Source organism: Equus quagga, chromosome 9, assembly GCF_021613505.1.
Source record: "Equus quagga isolate Etosha38 chromosome 9, UCLA_HA_Equagga_1.0, whole genome shotgun sequence".
Taxonomy (NCBI): domain Eukaryota; kingdom Metazoa; phylum Chordata; class Mammalia; order Perissodactyla; family Equidae; genus Equus; species Equus quagga.
In genome coordinates, this window is record NC_060275.1 from 114,846,071 (window position 1) to 114,872,127 (window position 26,057).

The following is a 26,057-nucleotide window of genomic DNA, read 5'->3' on the forward strand; positions in this document are numbered from 1 at the left end:
AGTGTTCATTGAAAAATATGTATTTTTTCTTTTGAGACTGCATTATACTCAGAGGATGACATTATATTTAGACAAAAGTTCATTTTGATATCATTTAATTAGAATGGTGCCTGCTAGTAACAACATATGTGTTCAGGCTTTTAATGTATTAAAATGCAATGTTTTTTAAAACCAGTTGTTATTAACATTGCAGAAATGGAGAGACCCATTTACTGTCAAAGGCTCTCTTTGGTTTTGACATCATTTTGTGCTTGGTAAGATGCAAATAATTTAATATAATGAAACAGCCTTGAATGAATCTTCCTATAACAGAAGGGCCTAGTAGAGAGGGTGTATTTTCAGCACAGATAGTAACTTATTGACAAACAAATGCAAAGAAGAACTAAATGCAGGGGTTTTGTTCATTTTATTGGTTTGATTAATTATACCAATGACAGCACAAACAAAACAAAACATAGACATACACATGGCCTTTCATGCATAGATGGCAATTAAAAAAAATTCACATTTTGAAAACTGAAAGAAAAATGATCATTCATTGATTAGGTTTGATTCAAACTATGTATGGTACACTCAAAAATCATTCCTCCTCCTCTGGTGTGACATTTATTTTTACCTCATATAGTGACACTTTTTAAAAAAAAGATTGCATAAGGGATATTTTTAAAATTTGTCTATAATAAATTTTTACATTAATGCCAAATTTTCCACATTCTGTATTTATGGAAATCATGCTATGCACTTACTAGAAAAGCCTTCTTGCTTGGAGAATAGATTAATTATTTGGATTTTTGGGGGGGATGGTAAACGAGTGGTGTGGCTGGTTTTAAACTAAAATGACAGAGGCAACCTATGGCAGTGGCATTGGGAAAACACAGATATACACTCGGGATTAGACAAAAATGAAACATGAGATGGAACCAAGGGGCCAGTGAGGCAGGCAGCAAGTTTGAAAGGTTTCCATAAACCATATTCAGAGGTTGCTCAGGTTTTCTTAACGACTGCTACTGCATCACAGGAAGCATTTTATAAGTTTCCTACTCAAAGGAATCAGAGCACTTTGGAACCAGTTCAACTGGACTGAAGCCACATTTTGCCAAATCTTCACCTATCACCTCCCAACCAATGCACTCTGCTGTAGAACCTTCTCCTTGACGTACAAGGACATTAAAACTCATTGTGGAGGGCTCCCAAAGGAAGACAAATGTTTCTATCCAAAACCAGTCATGAGGGATTTAATGGTGTCCCCCCAAAAGATAGTTCCAAGTCCCAGCCTTGGTAATGGTGACTGTGACCTTCTTTGGAAATAGGGTCTTTGCAGATGTGATTAACTTCAGGATCTCAGGATGAGATCATCCTGGATTTAGGGTGGGCTGTAAACCCAAGGACGGGTGTCCTTATAAGAGAAAGGAGAGGGAGATGGCACCCAGACACACGGGGAGGCCACGTGAGGAGATCCAGCAGAAGGCCAGGAGGAAGCCACTGCCTCCGTGACCGTGCCTTGGGGAAGAGAAGTGCTGAAGAGGATCCCAGGACTCTGTGCCATGTCAGCTGAAACAGCAGCCCTGCCTCGTGAACCTCTATCCTCACATCACTGCCCATCTCTTGGATTCCGTCTGGGGCTACTCTCCAAGTTCTCAGGGCCTAGATCCCACTCAGAGACACGGATTTGCTCTTCATTGGCTCTAAGGATGGGACAGAGCAGGAAGAGGCTGGAAGAGGCATCCAGGCTGTATCTGGAACCCTATCGACCCTCACTGCTGTGTTTCACATCTCTGCACAACCTCAAGGGCAGTTTTATGCTTTGTCTAGTTCTGAAAACAAGCTGAGGAACTGAAGGGCTCTCTGTCTTTCTACACGGAGAGAAGTGGCCCCTGGGCCAGGGTGCAGGCAGCCATGATGGCACTTACTCCTGGATTCTGAACTCTCACAGTGACTTTAGCTTCACTCTCAGGTCACTAGACTGCCACCTGCCTGTTCCATATCTTGAATGAGCCCACTAAAAATGCACACCCTTGATGGCAGTGTGCTGTCATCTAAACTCAGGTGAAAAACAGGGCATCTTTCTTTTTCAAAGGATGCCCTTGACTCAGCTAGCATTTCTAGCACAAACCATATTTCAGTACAGAGAGTACGACTGTAGCTCTTGTCCGAGATGTGTGTTATGTTTTCATTATGGTTTCTTAGATGCCTAGAGCAATATTTAGTATACAATTTGCTCAGAAAGCAAACACATAGCCATCATTTCAAAAAAGATGGTCATGGGGCAGGCGAGCCATTAGGACAAACGACAACAGAAATAACTTGCAAAATGTCTGCGTTATGATTTACAAAACCTTTCAGAAAATAAATAATGCTGAGGCCATGAATACTTATGAAACTTGAAAACCATATTTCAAATATTGGATGTTTGTTTATAATATACTTGCATTTCTGCGATGGTTTGCAAAAGCACTATATCATAGACTTCGGGGTTCTTGTCAGCCCAGAATACTCGGGACCTTAGTAAATCATTCACTTAATGATTTCAGACTGAAGGTCAGTCTCCTTATTGTTACATTAGTGACAAAAAAGGAATGACTCCTTATAAGATGGTATCAGCACTATTTTGTTAAATCAATGCCCCACCACAACATTGCATACTCCTGATTATTTATTTTAAATCAATTAGAGAGTAACTGATCAGTGAGCAGCCACTGGATTCAATGACACTTAAATAGTGGTATTGCCTGCTTATGATCTCAATGATCAATAAAAAAGTTGGGAGAATTCGATTCCAGATTCTTAAAATGTATTGCTGTGAGGCAGTGTGAGTGATCCTTCTAGCAGGAGAAACTGCAGCACAAAACATCCCTGGCCCACAATGGAGAAAGAGATGACCCCACAGAGAGGACGGCCATGCTGCTTCCTGAGAATGATCATCTAGGTGATATTCTGCAAGGAAGTCGAGTTCTTTCATCGAAATTATCAGGTTTCCTGAGGCAGGACATGCCTTTTCTCTATGAGTGAATGTAGAAAGGTGGTTGATTGCAGAGAAAGCCAGGCAGCCAGAGAAACGAAGGAAACCAGGGAGAAAGAACAGGACATAGTGTAATGGGTTCAGCAAAAATGTGCAGGTGGTCAACACTGTAAGCCAAAGAACGCAGACCCGAGCATGTGCCAGAGACAGAGGCAGGGGGCACGGAGCAGAGACAGCGATCTTCTGACACTGCAGCAGGACAACAGCTCAGCTCTAGGAGAGTGGAGAGGGCTGCACTGTGAGCTCCTAGGCCACTGGCCTAGGCCACTGGCACTGCTGGGGAAGACGGAGGAGGACACTGGTCCCAGGCCACTGGACTGGCAGTCACAGATCTGGACTCTGCCCTGACTGTGGCATTATTAACAGCTTACTACTGGGGAGAAGTGGAAGCCAGACCAAAACACGCAATCTATAATTTGCCTCTCAGATAATTGCCACATCCGTAATTGAACTGTTTAGTGATGCATATACAATTTAATTGGCATTGCCTCTTTGTTGGTTATTTCCAAATAAATCACTTTTTTGTTTCACACTAGCCATCAAAGAACTTAAAACAAACGTCGTTTGAGGCAGAGCCACCTGGTTTGGGATGAGTCTTTAGTCTTTGGGTGACTGAGCTTGTGGTCAGGCAGAGGAAGAATATTGTCCTTAAAAATGCTGCACCCACTCTACTGGGAGGCCAGAAGGAGGTGGGAGGCCCCAGGAGGAATCATTTCATTTGCATCACAAAATAAAATTTTGAACAGAGGACAGTATTTCTAGGGATGTTGCAAGTGACAGCAAAGGTATTCACACCCATTTCAAAGAAAAAGAAGCCTGCCATACATTCTCAAATGCAAATAAAACCCCAGGCAAGGAGATATTTTTCCAATTAGCGTCAACTATTGAGGCGATACTTTCGTAGGCTTCCAAAAACCTATGTATGTATTTTGAGATTTAGCAGGAAATTAATTGATTCACATCTCTCCCACTCACAAAGTCTGCCTCTTATGGAAAAAATGAAAGACCCTTTCTTCCCTCTGCTGATCTCTAAGCATGCACACCTCGCGCTGCCTGCCTTTCTCTTAAGTGATGAGATGATTCTGATGCTTCAGCATCTGTTTGCATGAAAGTCACTACAATGCACATCAGCAAAGTATTATTAACACAGCACTTTAGAGAAGTTATATTAAAAAAAAAAGACTTCTTACCTGTCTCCCCAGAACAAGCAGTGTGATGAAGAATATAAAGAGAGACACTGAACCCATGGTCTTTAGGTCTTTCCAAATGCCTGGTCTATTAAAAACAAAGAAGCAAACAAACAGACGAAAACAATACAACAAAACAACATACACACAGGACTTAGAATTCGTGTATCAACACACTGTGGAAGCTCTGGTGCATGTCTACACTCTACTCCAGATGAGCACACACACGTGTTTCAAATAGATCTTCAAACGCAGATTGCATCAAAATAAAACAAACTAATCCTTATTTTGAGAACTTAGTAAAAGAAAAATTCTTCCAAATTAATATAGATTTCTCACCTTATACCAAGCTCTAACAAATATAAAAGGAAAGAATAGTAGAATATTAATAATATTTTCTTTATACTTTTGGGATCAATATGGATACTTTGACGTAAGATTTCTTCAATTCTTTAAGTTATTACTCTCAGAGAGGGGCAGTCTGCTAGGAATTAACAATCATGTGAGGTATAAAAATGAAGTAGGGAACTTAATTTCTACAAGCTACTCTCCCCTATGAATTACACAGTCTCATGTAACTTTTGTGGAAGGCACTCATTCTTATTCCCTCTTTCATGTGATTTTGTATCACAAAGTCATAACACAGATGGAAACCACTGGTCCCCTGGCCTGCTTCCCCTCAGGTCCAGGTAGACATCAGTAATTTATCCCAGTTCGAGTTCTCACCATGCTGGCCCTCCATCCTCACCATGACATTTTAGACAACGGCCACCCCTCAACTGGATGTGTGGTAGTCTATTTTATGTGTCAACTTGACTGGGCCATGGGGTGCCCAGATATTTAGTCAAATGTTACTCTGGGTATTTTGGCAAGGATGTTTTTGGGATGAGATTAACATTTGAATTGGTAGGCCTAGTAAAGCAGATTGCCCTCCATAAAGTGGGTGGGCCTCATCCAATCTGTTGAAGGCTTGACTAGAAGAAAGGGCTGACCCTCTCCTGAGTAAGAGAGAATTCTCTGCTGCCTGACTGCCTCTGAACTGGGACGTTGGCTTTTCCTGGTTCTACAGCAGCTTCTCTGGCTTTCAGACTCAAATCGGGACAGTGGCTCTGCAGATTTTGGCTTGCCAGCCTCCATTATTACGTGAGCCAATTCTTTATGATAAATCTCTTGACTGATATACATTTCTGTAGGATTGGTTCTGTTTCCCTGGAGAGCTGTGACTAATGCAGCATGGAAGCAAAAATCTCCTGCTTTCCCCAGGGGAGTCCTGCACAAGCTGACAAATGATTATTTTCCACATATAATAGTAAGTAAGACATGAAAAAGAAAAGTTGATTATTTAAGGGCACCGTGTCACATAATCGGCATAGGGCATGTTAATCATGTACGAATATCAGGGAATCACTTTTTGCCTGTGAGTTGAACTTGCTTGGAGATTTTCCCCATTTCTCCACAGAGGGTTTAAGGGCTGATGAGATAAGGAGAGAAACTGAGCAGTGAAGAGCTCAGGGGGCCTTGAAGTGAGTTACCCCAGGCTAGAACAGTGGCTCCCTGACTCTAGTGAGCTGTGGGACCTAGGGCAAACCCCACCAAACCTCCCTTTCCTCATCAGCCAGAAAGAGTAATGACATCTTAGTCTTACAGGCTGTTGTGGTCACATGTCAAATATTTATATACCTGGCACAGAGCCCGACACATAGGAAGCACTTCATAAATGGCTCTCCTAATGTTTAGTATCAACTACAGCATGATAAGGGAAGGAATGGAGTGAGGAAGCTGGAGAAAAAGATAAGGAAATGCAGATTGGTGAATTTCACTAAAAGAATGAAAGATCCAAGAGGATTCCTGCAGGAATGAGGAGACAGAATTGCCAGTCTCAGTAGTTGAAGGGCTTAGGAACTCAGAGAACTCTCCAGAAAGGCAATGCTTGCATTATGGGCTCCATCCTCCCTACCAATTGTGGCTGGAAGAATTCCAGCTCACCAGCCAGAGGAGGTCACCATCTTCTCTCTGAGAATGAGTGGAGCTTTACGCCTTTTCTCCATCCTGCAGTGTGCCAACCAAGTACTGATAGCCTCCCTTTTGTTTTCCCAAACAAAACTTGCTGGAGTTCAAGTTTGTGGTCTCTCTGTGGTCCTCAGATTCAGGCTGGCTTTCTGTGCATGCTCACTAGCCATCTGCCAAGGCTCGCTCTCTCCACTGACATTGGGAACGTGCACAGGAAGCAGGCTACAGGGTAGGGGGATATGGGTGAGGCATGTGGAGCAGCAGGGCTGCCTGTGGACCACTGTTGGGGGAATCCATGGGCAAGGTGCTCCCAGTGGCTCGTGGGCCAGCTGCTTGATGGAGGCCATGGTCCAGTTAGTAGGATCTGCATCCCTTTAATGCCCTCTCTTCTGCTCTCCCACCCTCCTCCTGCCCCCAGTCATGAGCTCATGATTTAGCATTCAAGATGCTGTAGGAGAGACAAGGGCCTCTTTGGTAGCATCCAGCATAGCTGGGGAAGCTGGGTGCTCATTCTCCCCACAGGATAAACCCCGGGTAATCTAGAAGATCTCTCTTGGCTCTTAGCTGGGCCATCTTGGGGGAGGGGCGACGTGGGTAGAGTCAAACTATTCCTCCTACTCACTTCAATGCATTCAAATTTGCATCTTTTTCCCCCAGTAGTGCGCTGGAAGTCTTTCTCTGGAAACCTGAACTTCCACAGAGGCTCTCTCATCTGTGGGTGACTGGCTGAGAGTGTTTTCCAGGAGCTCCTGGATCATGGCCAAGAGGGGCTGGAGCTGGTTCACCGGCCACAGCAGGGTCCACAGCTGGGACTAGGGTCTGCATGTCTATTACCTGATGCCCAGGTGGGTGAGACTGCTCCTGGATCCCTTGGCTTGTGGTGCTGGATCCCACAGCTCCCAGAAAGGCACTTTTAAAGGTCCACGGATAGATGCCAAATTATCGTTGTTGGAGGGGGCAAAAACGGGACATCTTATTCTGTCATGATGCTGATATCACTCCTCTCCTGCGCTTCTGAATCTCCATGGTTCTTCAAAGTCTTTCCAATATTAGAGTCAACTCTGGGCCACCTAATGCTGCTCCCAGCCGATGTGTTCACCCATTTCCTGGGTATGCTGTATGAACGTCACCAAATTACCCGAGAAGTCTCCTTTCGGTCTTCTGGTGAAGCAGGATTTTCTTATAGAGAGCTTTCATGATCTTCTTGAGAAAAGAGACTATATTTTATTCATCTCTGTATGCTCAGACTCCAGCAATCAGGTCTGGCATATAAAAGGTGTTCAATAAGAGTGTGTTTTAAAAACAAATGAATGAGTGGACAAATAACTGTGTTGGTTTGAAACCTAAGGGGTCTCATTTCCAGACATTCTTTCCTCCCCTGGCTGGACAGAGATTCAGTGGAATTCTATGCGAACTTCCAGGGAAAGTGGCCCAATGTCATCCAAGGACAGACAGCTCTAAGCCTCGTGCTTTTTCAGAGTGGGATTCATAAATGCCAAGCAAGACATTCTGGGACTGCAAACAGACTAACATAATAAGGGAAAGGCTCCTGCCTAGAAAAAAGCCCTGGAGGCGGCTGCAGGTCAGGAGAGGTGATAAAAGTGGGTCTGGAGAGGGAGCGCTGGCCCTCTGCTGTGGAGATAACCATGTTCCCTGATTACTGCAATCGTAGTTTCAATCTGCACAGAAGAGTGATTTTAAGTAGAAAGCAATTGGTACACCCGTGCGATAAGACGCTGTGGGGCTGTGCACAGCTTTAGCATCATCAACTGAAGAACTGATGATAAGAGTATGTATTCTATAGAGTCCATGGGCACAGGTTCTGTGAAATCTCCTTTCTCCTTTCACTCTGAAATCAAACAAAACAAAACAACCTACAAATTGAGTATCTGCCTGCAGGTGGATCCAAATCACAGGGTACTTTCTTTTTGAGGTTAGATAACAAAGCATCTCACTAATGGTTGCTTTTTATAGAAGAAAAGAAAGCTGGGGAGCATTTGAGTAGCTCTAGGATGACTTGCTTTTTTGGTTAAATTGGGCAGCTCAGACTACCTGCCTCCTTACTGTACCTCCCAGCTCTGCTGCTTGTGGGTGTCAGCCACAGAGAAACATGTGTGCCCTTACTTTCTGGAGATGGCACAGGGTGGAAACAGGCAGGGGAGGGAAAGTTGAGACATTTAATTTGAAAGTAACTTAAAATCTTTCCAGTATTAACTTGGATATACTATAGATTAGAATGCAAATGTGGAGTACATTTTTAACTTAAAAGAGGAGAATTGAAAGAAATTTCAAGTGCTTTGGAATACCCCCCAACTCTCACCCCTGGGCAGATGTGCAACGCTGCCCTGACTTTCTCCCAAACGTGATTAAGGCTGCAGTTCTTCCTCAAGACTTTCAGTGAGCTCATTATCAGATGATCCCAAGTTGGGATGTCATCAAAATACGTCACAATATCTCGAATTCTTGCCACTGGGTTTCCCGTGAGACACAGGGAAAGTGGAACAATTCCATGCTGAAGGCACCTAACTTATGGTTCGCAGAGATATATGCTCATTGGAGCATCTCCATTGTTGTCCTGGAATGGTAGCTGTTGCCAATGTCATAAGTCAAAATTACACAGACATTTCTACCAGCAACAACCCAGAGCTTCTGAATGATTGGGCACTGGATATGGCTGCTACTTATTTATGCACCTTATTTATTGGCTGTCCACTGAGTATTTGTTTTCTTAGGCTAAGTGCCCAAACAGAGCTGGTAAGTCTACCGGCCTCCTTGTTATCCCTCTGTCAAACTCTCCATCCTTCACACCTCTCTGGAATTAGAGGTGCATTTCCAGCATTCAGGTGAATTAACATAATGGCTGGGTTCACAGGAAATGTAACACTCATCCCATGAGACTTTTCAGTTCTGCAAGAAAAAAACTCTTGGGAAAAATCTGACCACTTTTTGCAGACTCTGTAACAAGCCTTTGTCATGGGACAGGGAAGTGTCTTCAAAACAAAAACAGCTGGCAGCACTATCAATGGTCATCAACATCACCATCACCATGAAGAGCACTTGTCCTGGACAGCGAAGGCTGAGAGCTTTGGGAGACAGTGTCACGGACTGGAACTGGAATGGTTATCGATCGGTTCAGCAAAACATTTTGTCCTCACAGTCAAGATGGAGGACTGCTGTAAATGCCAAAGAATTAGGAGACATCTTGTTGTGGATCTTCTAAACACCAGACACTTCCAAGCTTCCTTCACCACAAGGTGACTTATCAGAATCACATAATGGCAGGTAATATTAAGGACTGGGACATTGCTGGCCTCCATTCGAATGGATTTTTAATGGCACACTCTCTCAAAGTAGTCTTCTTTTTCTCTCCTAAGAAGTTGGCTTTCCACATTCACGAGAATATCTGATGTGATTTTCTGAACTATTCATTGACCTGGAGTTTTTCTAGCGCCTATTTTTCCTCTGTTCTTTGCTAACCCTGTTGGCAAAAATTCCCTATTGGTTTGCACCATCTTGTTGGCTCATCTATTATCAACGTCAAATTTGGCTCAGAAATGGCCCCTGAAACATCAAACATGGTGAACTCTTAACGCCATCCAAACCGTGTGTGCAGAAGACGGCCCAGCACTGCCTTATAAAGAGAGATGCCCTCTCCAGACTTCCTCTCGAAAATTAGGATATAAACAAAAACTGGTGCTGATACTGAACAGACACAACTTCAAGCAGCCTCTGCCTCCAGGGAAGCAGGTGAGGTGAGACATTTCATTACTGCCAGTATTTGGGCTCTTCTGATTATTCAGGAGCACACCTTGCTTTTATTCATTCATTCAACAGAGGTCTATTGAGCACCTACTTACTAGATGCCTGGCTCAGCTGTAGGCACTGTGGATACCGCAGTGGTACCTGGTTCAGACCTGCTCTTTCCTTGATTCTAGAGTGTCTATTAAAGTCCCCAGCATATGCATCACAGAAAAGGGGCTAGAAGACAACAGAGGCCCCAACCGACTCCTCCAGGGGCGATACTCTTCACCTTTTCAGGCGGGAGGGCTGCTCAGTTCTCAGGCACACCCATCAGTAAAAGCCAGAAGCTGGGCATAGGTCTACTGGGAGCAGTCAGTGCTGATGAAGGCCAGTCCAGAAGCCAAGGTGGGCAGCAAGGACATCAATGCCACAGCCAAGCCTGGGTCCCAGAAAGAAGACCAGAGCAAGGACCAGGAAACCAGGAGTGAAAAGGGAGGCAAGGATGGAGTGACCAGAAATAAGTCAGAAAAGGACGGGACCAAGCACATGACTTCAATGACACACAAGAGCTTGGTCAGAAACGGAGGTGCTGCCTGTCGCTCCTGGAAGCCGGCTCCCTCCTTGAACTGGGGCTCTGGCTTTGGGACTTAGATGTTCACTCTCAAGGATGTTCATCTCAGATCAGTGAGTTTTTTTTAAGGACCCTGGTTTCATGTCTGACAGAGTTGTGTCAGCATCAACAAACCAGGCAAAGGATGAGGGAACCTTTATCAGTCGTTTGATGGGAGAATCTCTTGAATCTCAGAAAAAAGAAAGAAAACATTAACAGTGATCAGTTTTGGCTCTGGCAGGAGTTGCAGGGTTATATCAAACATACACTGAGGCTGGAGACAGCAGGAGGGAATTTGAAACTTCCATTCTTAAGGCTCTCTCATTTAGGGGTAGATTTAACCTGACAGTAAGAAAACTTGTTAACTTTGAGATATTATGCTATTATGTTAGTAATATTCATCTTTCAGCAGAGGACTCCTTCTGGGAACATTGTGGGAGCTCGTGCAGGAATCAGGTCTGGAAGGGCCAGAATCTTACGGTCAAGATTAGGAACGCACCCCTCCTGGAGAGAATGGAAGTGAAGGCGGGGCCCTGAGGCTCCTCATGTCGGCCCTCCATAGCTCTAAGGTTATTACAAACCTTGAAACCAAGAGAGCAAACACAGAAGGCCTTGAATGAAATGACAGGGCTCTGAACGTAAAAACTCCTCTTCCTCAAACAAATAACCACATTCCTGCTGTTGGGGTTCTAATCAGAGATGGGGTGTCTCTTTCAGATCCCCAGAAGTCATTCTCTCCCCATCAGAAACACGCTAATCTAATTTCTTCTTTTGTTTCGGATGTGTAACATATTCAGGAGCTTTAAATTTAATAAAGGAAAATTTAGTAGCATCATCAGTTGCACATAAAAATCGGTAATACTACATTTACTTAGGGATTTGATACAGGCTCTCTGGATACAGTAGAGAAATATTAAAGCATGTTTGGCTGGAGATTTTGAGAATTTATTGGAAAATTAACTTCTGATTTCATTCTCATCTTGGCAAAGGAACCATAAAATTTCCTTAATGCAATTATACATTTTTGCAACTCCACTACCCTAAGCTTGATTACAGATTATTAGGATTTCATGGTGTGGATGATAACGGAAATTAAATTAGATGCAGAAAATGCATTGCAGTTGTGTTTCTAAAAGTATTCTTATTGGTCAGAAACGTTTACACAGTGAGGTTCCCCCTGTTCTTGACGCTGGGCCTCCAAGGGAGAAGTAAGTGGCCATGCGCTCTCAACACAAACCATCTTTCTGGAACAATAAATCTATGCAAACACTGAAGGCATTTATTTCATGTTAAAAGAAATATAGAAACATTATAGAAGATTATGCAAAGTGCTCATAGAAAAAATTTGAAGCCTGGTGGGTCCAGAAATAAACCTAATAGTTGATATAAAATGTTGTTTTGCTATTAAGATGTGAGATGGAGAACATCGTAAGGATTAAAACTCTTTTTTCAAGCAGGGAATAAATATTCATCATAAGCTCATGGAAGTAATTTGATCACAGGAAACCTTTTATAAACCTGAGTGAGTGACCTGAGAGGAACATTCTCGCAGCATCCAGTCCTAAGGCTGGGAGAGTAAACACAATCTTATCTTATCTTGGAAGTCAATTTCTTCACAGAGCAGAGAATTGCCACAGTTGATAACACTCTCCCCAAACAGAGTATTTCAGGAAATCTCCAAGAAGAAATTCAGCGCTATAACTTGAGAATGTAACCATTGATTTTCCAGTATTTTTGTGTATATCAATTTAATTGTTCTCAACAGGTGGGCCATTTGGCCCCGCAGGGCAATGTCGGAAGCATTTTTGGTTGTCATGACTTGGGGTGGGGAGATTGTGTCTGGCATCTAGTGTGTAGAGGCCAGGGGTGCTGCTAACTCACCCACAATGCACAGGACAGCACCCCCCACTGTGCAACAGAAAATTATTCAGTCCAAAATATCAATGATGCTAAGGGTGGGAAACCCTAGATTATTCTTATCAATATAGTATAGATTATATCACAAGTCCACTAAACCACTTCTTATCTTCTAAGTGTATATGCTAATACATAGTCTATGTAATCTATAATAAAAACACACATTATCCTCCTGAACCTTCATTTCAAAGAAAGTCTCACACAATGATTACCAATGACAATGATATTGCTAATATGCACTTAACTCAACACACATGTTATCAACATCCCATAAAAGAATGAAAGTAAGGAGAAAGACCAGGAAGCTGGTTACCTCTCGAATAAGACCTGGCTGTAGTCATCCAGGACGTGGGCGTGAGTGTGGAGGAGGATGGTATTGTAGCCCACCAATGCGGCCATCATGATCAACATTTTCAACTCATAATTCACCCGCAGGAAAACCGAACAGGAGATCAATCCCAGAATGCAGCTGTAGATAAAGTACTGGAGGAGAGAAATACATCAGGTGAACAGTCAGGATCTCTGCTGAGAAACGCTGAAGCAATGACAGTGGGGGACCACCGCTAAGCTCACGTGGTCGACCTATAAACTGGCTGTGAAAGCACGTGTCTTTTTCTGCTCTTTGATCCAGTGCTAAATGCCTGAACACATTTGATTAAGAAAAGAATTACTCATTACCTGGCTTGCTGACCCAGCGTCACATGTTTAATAAAAAATAATCATGTGTATTGCCAACTTTTCAGTATTGAAAAGTATTGCCATACTTTTCAGAAGTAATAGAAAAACTATATTGAAGACAAGTTATTATAAGCAAATGCCATGAGCTTCTTGAAAATAAAAACAATGTAACTTCCTACACATTTACAGATTTAAAAAAACAATGATAGTACATAGAATCCTTTTTGGTCTTTCAATTATTCAATTCATTAAGAGGAATAAATCATTACAAATAGTTCTATTAAAAGTATAAGAGCCTAGGCATTTTATCGAAAGAGACATTGTGTGTCAGGACTATCTAAAACAGAAAGGATTTAAAAAACTAAAAGCTTTGAGCAGGATGAATCAAGAATATCCTGGAAGCAGAGAGGCACCTGAAGAAATGGGAAGATGCTGGCACATTCTATCTTTTGCAGTTCACAGGAAGCAGCCGGCAGGCCCACCCTGTGTTAGCACTTTTCTCACTATTGACCATTATTTACCAGACAGGATAGCCCTGGATTCAGTCCCATTTCAATCCCTCGTTAGTTGGGTTACTTTAGGCAGGTGAACTAACTCGCCTGTGTCAGTGTCTTCATTTGTAAAATGAGGGTCATAATGTCCTTTGTAGGTCACTGAAGCAGAACAACGAAGCTTGGAGCCCAGGGCCCTGTAAGCTGCGACGGACTCATTAAATGAGAATGGTTGCTCTTCTCCCAGAGCCTTATTTGCTACATCGGGAAGTTTTTATGAACAAGTGGTTATGCGCCTCCCTTAGCATTCCTGGAACAGAAGCAGCATTCAATAAAGCTTAATAATTTTAATAAAACATAGATCTGATGGATGTTTGATTCAGCTCTATCTTTAAAAAATAGCCCACTGTGCAAGCTACTCGATTTTAGCTTCATTGTATGGAATGAGCCATGTGTAAACGGCTCATTTTTGTCCTTCTAGCTCTTACTTTCATTGCCCCAGCTGAGGTCACCCGCGGTAAGCTATCTGGAAGGCCACGGATATTAGCTCATCAGTCTTGTTCTTGGGGAAGAGAGGAAGTTGAAAAACGAGCTGCAGCTTCCTTCTCTGTCAGAGGCACCCTTGCAGGAACTCAGACAGAGCCCGGACTGCGGAGGACTGCACCGGGCGCGTCAGCTTCAAAGGGAAGAAGAGCAGTTCCCCACGGATCACACGTCAACTGGGTCACTCTTGGGGAAGTCAAGCGTTCCCGGGCAAGAGTGCACTACACGAGGCAGCATTTTAAGGAATGGTGAGTGTGGTAAGCACAAATTCTTTGCCCAAAATTACCTACTTGATGTCAGTTCTCCACTGTTCTGACTATCTCTCGCACCCACAACCTGACTAGGAAGAGGAGGAGAGGAGAGGAGAGGAGTGTGTCCTGATGGGACTGTTCTGGCTGGCAGAGTGGAGTGACAGAATCGAGAGAGCTGTGAGAGAGCAGACGGGCAGCATTCACTGCTCCCTGAAGCAGAAAGGGAAGAGAGGAAGCGAGTGCTTTGAAACCAGCCTTTATTTACCCACAGTTCTGCCACTGTTACCTTAGATAAGTTATTAAGTATCCAGCTGTGAGGGCAGGTGTGAGGGCTCAGTGACACAACACACACCGGGGCTGGGGACAGCCGCTGGCAGCAGACCAGGGAGCTCTGCAGATGCCTAGGGAGGGCCCCGCAGGCCTGGGAGCCCTGCTGAGGAACCTCCTAACAGTCTGACAGGGTGGGCTTGTTTCTGCTGAAGCCAATAAAACACAAGCTTGCATTTTGTACGTCTTCTTTTTTAGTACATTTTTCTGCTAATTCACCATTATATTTTTCTAAAGTATCAATCCACAAATTGGAAACTAAAAAAACAAAACAAAATGAAAATAAGGCCTTCGCCACAAAGAGGTTGAGAGCCCTGGTTTATAACCTGCTAATGTCTTAGTTGATGGTCACTAGTATAAGGAAACTGCTCCTTCAAAGCCATGGAGCTGCCTTGGGAACTGCAGTGGGCAAGGCCCCATTCAGAGTCTGTCCCACTTGTTCCCCAAAGCAGCTTGCTGAACAATTAAAGCAATCCTGCACCCCGCACGAGGGACTCGAGGTGGGGAAGATGATAGCATCCACTCTGAAGAATTGTTGTGAAGATGAAATAAGATAAGTACAGAGCTCAGAACAGTATCTGGCCCATGGGAGGCTAGATAAACTCTGCTATTATTATTATAAACTGGGGCTCTTTGTAAGATTGGGTTTTACAAATGATTCTGCTGCTAAAATTATGTTTGAAACCCATTATTAGAATGAAAGTTATCAACCAGTTCAGCTTAACCGTATGAAAAGCAGAATAATGGGCCCCTTAGATGAGAGTGTGTATCAGAGTGTGCATGTGTATTTCCAGGGGGTTGGGGATGGACTGTAAAGGTTTCCTGCAATACTCCTGGTTTCAAATATGCGCCAATACCTATACAAACATGCCTATGATTTCACATTTTAAAATTCATTCTCAGGCTTTTAAAAAGTTTTCACATTTCAGGAACATCTACTAAAATATACTTGCTAATGGAAAGTAGCTTTTTAGTCTGTTTTGTATTAAATAGCCTTTCCAGAATGCTTGGAGGCCATGCACAAGGTGATCTGGGACTTCATTAAAGACAGGGTGGGAAGCTACAGATAGCGACAGAGGGATGCGTGAATGAGGGAGAATAACATGAGAAGGCCTGGCTGGGAGCCCTGAGGATCAGCTGTTCCTCCTAAGGATGCAGCCGCCCAGGGAGAGTGCCAGTCGGTCAAGGGTTCTGGCTGTAGGTGAGTGAACTGACCTCTATTAGGATCTAATTACTAGTAACCTTATTTGCAACATAGTTTTGATACAGCTAATGTAATTATTAGTTAACACAGTTAATTAAGTTAATATTAATTTAAAATTAACTATTATTTTAATTAGTAATTATTATTTTAATTACCAAGTAACATAATTTAATAATATTAATATTAAGTTAACTAAGTTAATATGAGTTAATGTAGTTATTAACACTTTCAATATAGTTGTTTGATGAAATAGACTTGCATTTTAACACCAAGGGAATAGCCACTGTTATCTTAGGTAATTTACTCGAGTCTCTTTTGGCCTCAGTTTCCACAGCTGGAAAATGGGAATTCCAATCCTATCTACCTCACAGGGTAGTTTTGTGGATGAAACGATACAAATGCCTGGTGGAATGTGAAGTGCCGACATGGCAAAGATCTTTTAGGGTTCATTTTGTTGGACATTTTATAATAACTTTGTTTTCTGCTACTGAAATACAACTGATGTTAAAAATTAAGAAATATACAAAGGACACATAAAAATAAGGGTCTTCTATAACCTGCAACATCCAACTTGAGCCACCATTAATTATTTTTGATATATATATTTCCAGCCTTTTTTTTGCTACTTATTCTTGGCATTATTATTTTAGAAAATTGGGATCATACTGTTTGGAATGTTTTTAAATGATACTTTCAACTAATAACACCACGAACATATATTTCTGTGTCATTAAACATTTTTCTGCAATATCTTTTGTAGTGGTTGGATATAATTTTATTGTACGTTTATAACAGAATTTATCCAAACAATTAAATCTATTCTAACTCTTAGGTTGTTTGCTTTCTTCTTCTTTCTTTTCCGTTGTTGATGTTATCTAAACACTTTGATAAATACCTTTGTAGCTAAATCTTTGCACCTTTAAAATTAATTTCCAAAATTAGCATTGCAGGGTAAAAAGTAATGTGCGTATTTATGCTTTTTGATGACTATTATAAGTTATCATTAGGAAGTGTTTCATAGCTTTATTCCACCTGCAGCAGTGAATGTGGACAGCTCTCCCCACTCCCTTGTCAGGCTCAGATATCACGGGACGGGGGTTGAGAGGAATAATGCTTACATTACGCACATCCACAGAACAGCTTTCCTGATGTTCCTTTCTATCTGTGAAGGGGGGAACCAGGATGTTCCCAGGCTCCTTTGGGACTCCTAAACCTGCCAGTTAATAACACAGTTTCTGTACAGACAGTACATGAACTCTCGGGGTTTCCTTGGCAAAGCTCACCATAATCCTCTTTCTGAGGACTTATTATTGGAACAATAGTTGTCTGTTGACGAAGTCTGATCTTGATTTTAAAGAGTCTTTTGTGTATTTTTTCAGAATCTTTTCAGGTTGTGTAAACATTACCTCTCCCATCTTGGGTTTCTAATGATTTCCTTCTTTTGAAAATAAGGTATCGTACAGACTTACCTAAATGAAATTCAGAAGGATTACCTCATTGCCTTTAGTGGTGCCAAGCATGGTGAGCCGTTCTACCCCACAATATTAGATGGAAGCATTTAAAAAAATGCTTTGCCAGCTACACTTCTCTTTCCTGTGAAAACGCATCTTTACTTTAAACCACCAGACACAGTGCGATATGAGTGCAGCATGGGGCGCCTGGAGGTGCTCTCTCCCTCTGCTGGCCTATGGACCACGTGCATGTGATGCCGTCTCTTCAAGGAGGAAGAGCGAGACCACACAGTTAGTTTAAATCTTTCTCTAAAGAAGGTGGCTCCAAATTGCCCACAGAGAGATCACAGCCAATAAATCTTCATCACGAATCCTGTCTCTCACTTTTCACATAACTAAAATAGAAAAGATGATGTCGACTCCTCATGGGGTTTAATGCCAAAAATGAAGGCAGGACCCCTTTGATAAGGCATGAAGCCCACGCCATCCTCTCTTCCGGAGGCCATAGGGACATTCCCATGGACCCTGGTCAGCTTGCCTCTGAAACACACCAGAACCCCCTACACTCTGTACACAGAGCTGTGAGCTCCCCAGGAAACTGAAATGGCAAGATGGGAAAAAGTGTCAAAGCCAGAAGTCAGGGGAACAAATTAATGAAAGGAGTGAGGAAAGGAGATCTCATCGCCACAGCTAATGGGGTTTAAAGAACCAGTAGGGAATTTTAAAAGTATACACATTAAATTACCAATTTCAGTCCCCTAAAAAGTTTATTTATTACTCTCAAAACTGTGTGAGACAGAAACTCAAATAATGCCTGCTACTTGTAGATGATTACTCAAAAAATGAAAGGGAGATTATCAAAACACATTTTTTTGCACAAACAATTCATGGAAGAAAGAAGTTACTAAGCAGTAAATAACTGATTTGCCTCTTTTCACTTAAAAGACCCACGTGTTCATAAGTTTTGAAATTTCAATCTAGGCCCTCTTGGACATTGGTGAAAATGAGTCAGTGAGTAAGGATTATTGAGGATATAATCACTGTACAGTATTTGCAGCCAAAGGAGTGGCAGAAATCTGAGACGTGGTCCCTGACAGTGCAGTCAGGGAGCTAACACTAATTCACTGAAACAATTAGCAAAATCTCTAGGCAACGAACCCAGAAATTCAGTAACATGTAATTGAATGTAAGTGCTGGGATACATGCTATACAATGTAGCAGTTCAGAGAATAAAGGCGAGTCATCTGTAAGAGCATCAAAATGACACTGCGCATGCAAACGGGATCAAACGGGTGCCAGTCAGTCAGGACTCCTCTCCAAAAGCTGCCAGTTTAACTGGGCAGGACCTACTCAGGTGTTGAGATCAAAGAAGAAAAGAGAATTCTAGAACAGATGAGAAAGTGGAGACCATGACATTAAATAGGCTAACAGCATCCAGGAAAACAGCAGAAGCAATAATAAGGAATGAAATGTTCTTACCGGAAGGAAAAACAAATTTTGCGCACGCAGAATCGCTGCCTGATTACTTGAGGCAGAAAGACTTGTGTTTGATATATTGGCAGTTGCAGGGATGGTCTCCTCTGAGTCACTCAGGAAAAACTGCAAAGAAAATGATTTTTTTTCAATGAATTAGTGCCAAGGAGATTAAAGAGTTAGCAGGTGGGTGCTAAGTTTATTAATGACTGGGTTCCTTCTGCGCAGCAAGCAGGATTATGTGGGCAATCCAGCATCTGTATGTCAAACGCAAATAGGTTCATCTTCTCCTTTTTGAAGCTTTGAGAATTTCTATTGAATAAATAAATAACTATTTCTTGTGGTGCTACACACTTAACAGTGAATTCCAGAACTACAGAATTGATGTTAAAGAAAACAGAAGCACCTCTGTTAAACAGTAAATGAAAAATGTCCAAAGTGTAGGGCAGAGGGCTTGGTTAGAATTACTTTTGAGGCTGACATCACGACACACGCAGACTTTCAACCATCTGCTAAGAAATCAGAGCCTTTAAATGTTTTTGCAGTATCTTCACCATCTTCGTTCAAACATTAAATGAGTCAATGGAGTTTGATGAGTTTTTGATTTTAAGAAAAGAAATGAATTTTATGGGTAAAATGCAATAATTGGCATCAACATTTGCATCTATTATTTGTGAGCACTTGGCAGCTCAGGATCATGAGAGACTAAAATCTGAGAGGATGGATACTCTTAGGACTGTTGGAAAGGGGGTCCTCATTTAAAAGAAAAAGTAATCCTGAGAAAATAAAGATGATTAGCTCCTATGTAAGTCACCAAGATCAGCTCCCAGAAGGAAAGTGTCAAGCTGTTAGCAAGGTAGGAGAATTCCATCTCTCTCTGTCTCTCTCTCTGTCCTTCTCTCTCTCTCCCTGTTTCTCTCTGTTTCTGTCTCTCTTTTTCTATCTCTTGTCTCTCTGTTTCTCTTTTTCTCTCAGTCTCTTTCTCTCTCTGTCTTTCTCTCGCTCTCTCCCTGTTTCTCTGTCTCTCTCTCCCTGTTTCTCTCTGTCTCTCTCTCCCTGTTTCTCTCTCTGTCTCTCTCTCCCTGTTTCTCTCTCTGTCTGTCCTCCTCTGTTTCTCTCTCTCTCTCTCTCCCTGTTTCTCTCTGTCTGTCTCCCTCTGTTTCTCTCTCTCTCTCTCCCTGTTTCTCTCTGTCTCTCTCTCCCTGTTTCTCTCTCTGTCTCTCTCCCTGTTTCTCTCTGTCTCTCTTTTCCACAGAAGCTGTAACACAGACTGTTTAACTGACCAAGGATCCGTCACTTTTCTGTACTGCGGCTGAGGGTCAGAGGAGTGTTCAGTAAAAATAAACGAGAGAATCAAATCACTCGGGCCAGCTTCCTTTTACTAAAGGAAACTCACGTCATCCATAAAGCTAGGCTGTGTTTCCTGCATAGGGCTGACCATACATATTCAAGGTTTAGAAAGGATAACTTTCCTGCATCGTTTTCATGGTTGCTTTTGTTTGCTTCTATTGATTTATTTCCTTTGATGGCAGAGTTCTTGTCAAATATCTAAACTAATTTACTCAGGTAGATAAGAAGGCATTTATTTAGTATATTCTTGGGAACACTCCGATTCCAAGAATGATACTACATACACTGCTTCTACTCATCATATCATTTGATCAAATGCAGTAAAAAGTTCATTTAAAAATCAAAGAAATGTAAATTTCTTTATTTAGACTAAAGAAATTATCAAAAATGTCAAAACCCCTGGTTGAACTATAAGTATGCTAATTCTTTGAAAAATAATTATATCAGAAAAAAAATGATTGGAGTAATTTCTTGGCAAATACACTCCAAAATATTACAAATTTAGATATGATAGATTCAAAATACAATTTATTTAAATATTAAAGGATCAAGAAATGAGGGCTGCCCTGGAGGCACAGTGGTTAAGTTTGCACACTCTGCTTTGGCGGCCTGGGGTTTGTGGTTTCTGATCCTGGGTGTGGACCTACACACTGTTCATCAAGCCATGCTGTGGCGGCATCCCACATACAAAATAGAGGGAGACTGGCACAGATGTTAGCTCAGGGACCATCTTCCTTAAGCAAAAAGAAAAAGAGAGGAGGACTGGCAACAGATGTTAGCTCAGAGCCAATCTTCTTTACCAAAAAAAAAAAAAAAGAAGAAGAAGAAGAATCAAGAAATGACAAATAAAAGGAGACTGTTTAGCTTGATAGGTTAGTAGTCTTAGGTACCTGGGATCTTAAAATTATTAACAAAAACTTGTTGAAGGGTACAAACTTGCAACTAGTAGACAAATCAGTCCTGGAGATGTAATGCACACTTTGGTGAATACACACAACAATATTGTAGTATAATCACCAAACCTGCTAAGAGACAAGATCTTATTTATTCCCTCTGCAAAAAAGAAATGATAATTACGTGATGCAATAAACGTGCTAACTATTGCTATAGTGGCAATCACATTACAATATACAAATGCAGCAAATAACATGTACGTCTTAAATTTACACAACGTTATATGTCAAATATATTTTAATAAAAAACTTCTTTATTATAGCACCATAAAGAGAAGAAACAGTCTTGCCGCACAAGGAATAGAAATATATATTGTGAAAAACTATCTTGCAAGGAGGTTATACAATAAATACAATGGTTTGAATTTAAAGAACAATAAAGAACTTCAATTACTATACCCAACAATGCTTCCTTAACCCCTTTCTGCCACCTTTTCCTAGTATTTATTAACTACTCCAAAAATCAAGAAAATCTTCATTCTGTCTATGTGGCATCACAGAATAATTTTTTTTTTATCAATGTCTCCTCTTCCGTCTTCTTAGTCACCCTAAAATAAACTCATGTCACCCCCTAATTATAGGCAGGCAAATACTCGAGAGTTAGGAATCTCAGGTCCCTCTTCTTTCCAGGTTAAACTGTCACAACTTCCTCTATAGAATGAATTTTAGCATCATAATTATTTGGAGACCCACTCTTTGGACTCATTTTAATATTCTACAACTTTGTCATCACTGAGAAAAAGATATCCTCATCCTGAACAAAATGTCCCAATAAAGTGCCAATGAACACTGCATATTTTTAGGTTTCCTCCAAACTTCACATTTCCCATGCAATGTAAAACATCTCAGAATTATGTTCTTCAAATAATATTAAATCGCAAACATGTGATTTAATATTGTTTTATGCCTGATGATATCATTACATTTGTCACTTGGTTGGAATTAGAAGTCCAGACAGACTACTAGTTGACCACAGCTAACTCCTTGTCTATGTGGCTCACAAAGACATGCTATTTATCATATTCTCTGAGAAGTTCTCAGAAGAGATTGCAAAACGATGCGGGAAATCAACGATGATATCGTCAAAATGTCAGAAAAGAGATGGCAGGACACTTGAGCTTCTTATACACGATTCTAAACAGTCAGCTGGAAACCAAAATGGAACAAAACACACAGGTCATTTGCAATCTGGTACCCAAAACCCTACATTTGAAAAAATCTAGATAACTGATTGTTTTTCTCTACTTTTTATTGGGGTGTCTATGTCACAATGTGCACATCAGGTGTTAAGATGTCACAGTAAAATCTCACAATTCATTTTAAATACAACTGACCTGGACGTTTCATCATTTACATCGGTGTGTAATGAGATTTTAAAAAGTCAGTCCTCTGAACACACCATTCCTGTTGACCCTGGCTCTTGCAAGGGCTGTAAAAATGCAGGCTGAGAATAAACATCAATGCCTAAAAATCCATGAGAAGGCTCAATGTGAAATGGACCATCCAGTCAACGGCAGCGGGAGACTATAGGCAGCCTCAGCCCACATACCATTCCTAAGTCCTCTCTCTCCTTTGAGGTAAAGAGGGCGATGGCAGGTGATGACAGAGACGCAATTAAAAAGGGCTGCTTGCCACTGGCTGGAAAACTGAGCAAACTGAGAGGTTCACCTGCTGTGGAGGGACTGTGCATCAAGGAGAAAATGAAAACCTGGAAAACATGCTACGTGAAATAAGCCAGACACAGAAAGACTAATGTTATGTAATCCCAGGTATACGAGGGATCTAGAACAGGCAAATTCACAGTAACAGAAAGCAGAGTAGAGGTCACCAGGGCCGGCAGGAGGCGGGAGTGGGGAGTTGCTGTTTCATGGGTACAAAGTTTCTGTTTGGGATGATGAGAAAGTTCTGGATATGGATAGTGGTGATGGTTGCACAACACTGTAAATGTACTTAACACCACTGGATTGTACACTTAGTTAAAGATATTTTACCCAATAAAAAAGTAACAAACATTAAAAAGCAGGAAAAGAAAAGGAAATCATTTTTGCTTTGTCCGTAATGGAACACTTAAAAATCACAAGGGCTATACATGAAGACCTGAATGAGGCTATGACTCTAAAAAAGTGAAGTTTTCCAACAGAAAATTGAGTTTTCTTTCCAGTGGCTTACGCAAAGCTTGCTCTTGAAAGCTCTCCCTCCCCGTAACACACAAAAGAGCGGCTATTCTTGTTGAAACGTGAGTCTGATGCCTGGATTAGCCTCGCTGGGTTAACAACCGCTAAGAAACGGCAAAACTACAACTCAGGAGTGGGGCTCAATTAGTCTAGAAATTGTATTCCCAAAGGAACTACCAAGACAAATTTTAAAAGTTATGCTTGTTAGAAACCTCTCGAGAATGGAGAGTTTGAAGTGGGGCTAGGAAATTCCTAAAGGCACAGAAACAACGCTGGGAGCATTTGACTGCAAGCAGATAAACACTGGATTTCACCCACATCCCCAGAGGAAGGTCTTCCCCAAATGTGAGTGACTGACCTGGAGCCCACCTCCCTTGCATGGCTCCCCACTGATGCTCAGTTCTGACTAGCCAGCCTCTGAATGCTGCATCAGCACCATGTGGTGATATTTATGACCCGGGGTGGTCATAGCACCCTGCGTCTGCCTCACACAGTCATAACTCAAGAGGGTGGGGATCAGCACAGCTGAGAGCATCTCTCTATAAATCGTCCGATGTGATCAAAGATGGTGCCCTGATGAGCGAGTCCTTCCCCTCTGTGATTAATAAGAAATTATAAGAAAGCTCTATAACTAGGGAAAATTATTTCCTTTCTCTGCCTAATGTCAGCTTTCATACTGTTTCATGATGTTTCTTTGAAATAAATACAAGAGGAGCATCTGTATGGAAACGAATTGCTAATCTCAGAGCACCAGGTATCAATGAAAATGCTATTTCTCCTGCACTGGTGGAGGGAAAAACTGCCTGAGCAGTTTTGATTTCCTCTCCCTCTGCATCACTAGACAGAAAAAAAAAGGCATCTAGCTTATTGCTCGCCCCACAGCCTCTACTGCCGCAGAAGGCAGCTCAGGATGTGGAGCGAAGCCTTATTTCATTTCTTTCTTAAAGATCATCCATCATACTTTTAACACGTCTCCCATAGACTTCTTGACCTTACTCGACAGTGAACTCCTTTCTTTATGAGGAAGGAAAATGACCCTGGAAGATGTATTTCTGGAACTGGAGATGTATTTCTTCCCCAAAGGGATCACAGTTACTGTAAAAAAAAAAATATACTCCTAAATGCTCAGCTCGTCAAACACTTAGAGACAGTGACTGAACAGCATGCCAATCATTACCAATTATCCTATATGAAACACAAGGAGCTTCCTATGTGAAATTATCCTATATGTAATACAAGGAGCTTCTAAATCAGATTTGTTCCCCATTTAGAATCTGTCTTTAAAAAATTAGGTGGTAAATCATGGTTTTATAAGGTCAAACTGGATTTCACAAAAAGAAACGGGTTTCTTTTTTAAAGGGTTGTGTGCTTACCCATTTATTTATTCATTCTTTCATTTAGTAACTATCGAAAGGCTACTCCTTTTATAGAAGGTGCTTTCCTAGGACATGCAAAAAAAAAAAAAATAAAGAAAAAAGACCTCACTCTTAAGTGTGTCAATGTCCTGTTAAATGTCTTGTTCTCATAATTTGTTTGTTGGCTAATGGAGGCCAATAAACTCAGAAAGTGTGTTTTTTTAGTTTTTTTGTGAGGAAGATTGGCCCTGAGCTAACATCTGTGCCAATCTTCCTATATTTTATGTGGGATGCCACCACAGCATGGCTTGATGAGCAGGGCTAGGTCTGCACCTGGGATTCAAACCCACAAACCCCGGGCTGCAAAAGCAGAGCATGCAACCTTAACCACTACACCACTGGGCCGGCCTCAGGAAATTGTGTTTTATTCATTCTGTGCATGCACAAGTGAGTGAACACACTCTTGATGGATGAGGAGGCTTAATTATAAGGGTACAGTGGCAATCACCTCTTGTTAGAGAAACTGAACACACTCTGTGTCTGGTAGAATATCTGAGAACAGTAGCTAGTGTGCCCCGTTACCCTTCAAGAGTGTCCTGTTTCCCATCCCTTCATGGTGGAGTTTACCTCTGACCCAGCTGTCTCCTGCAGCTTTCATTTGCCCACCTCCTCTGGGAGCTTGCTGGTGCGCTCTCCCAGAGGGTTGGACCTCTGAGCAGCAGGGCTAATGCACAAACGCATGTTACAGAGTCAAGCATGAGAAAGCTGTTTCAGGAAACACACTCAGATTTGCACAGGTTCTTTCCACTGTCCTTTGCCTCTCTGCCCATCTTCCTCCCCCAGGATGTTTCCATGCCCTTGCAATATCCAAAATATTGCCTGTGAAGGTGAGGTTCCTAGTGGCTAGGAATACATTTGCAGGAGGGTTCTTCCAGGAAAGCCACTCTTGTCTCAGTCTCAGTCCTTCATCTCGCCTTCCCCACTCTGAGTCTTCCCGCATTCTGATGACAGCTCTGGGGCCTCAGGAAAAACCCCTGTGGGTTGTCATCACACAGAAAGCCCTTGGCCACTTGCTCTGGGCCCCTCATGAGTGTGTGCCTCAGGCTGCCTGATGCAAGTCTCTCCTTGAGCCCTTGCGTTTTCAAGCCCCTCAAGAGCAGGGGAGTTCTCCAGGGAATGACTTGTCCATTTTCCAGCTGTCCCCCAGGCAGTCTTGATTAAGCCCTTGCTGGAAATAATTGATGTCATGGTCCAGGTATGCCTGAGACCTCGAAGACGAGGCCCCCATCCTGAAGGGAGCTTTCATGTCCCTGCAGTGGGAAG

At 42.0% G+C, this 26,057-nt stretch overlaps 1 protein-coding gene across 3 annotated transcripts in view; it reads right to left on the reverse strand.

Annotated features, from left to right (window-relative positions):
- Nucleotides 1-26,057, reverse strand: part of ADCY2 (adenylate cyclase 2) — a 401,911-nt gene that overhangs the window by 31,288 nt on the left and 344,566 nt on the right. For 2 of the 3 annotated variants that reach the window (XM_046672163.1, XM_046672165.1), the window contains exons 17-19: nucleotides 18,909-19,028; nucleotides 12,798-12,967; nucleotides 4,210-4,294 (exon numbers count right to left, since the gene is read on the reverse strand). In XM_046672163.1, coding sequence (XP_046528119.1) covers nucleotides 4,210-4,294; nucleotides 12,798-12,967; nucleotides 18,909-19,028 — 375 coding nt within the window. The remainder of the gene's footprint in view (nucleotides 1-4,209; nucleotides 4,295-12,797; nucleotides 12,968-18,908; nucleotides 19,029-26,057) is intronic. The other variant, XM_046672164.1, reaches the window with a different exon arrangement.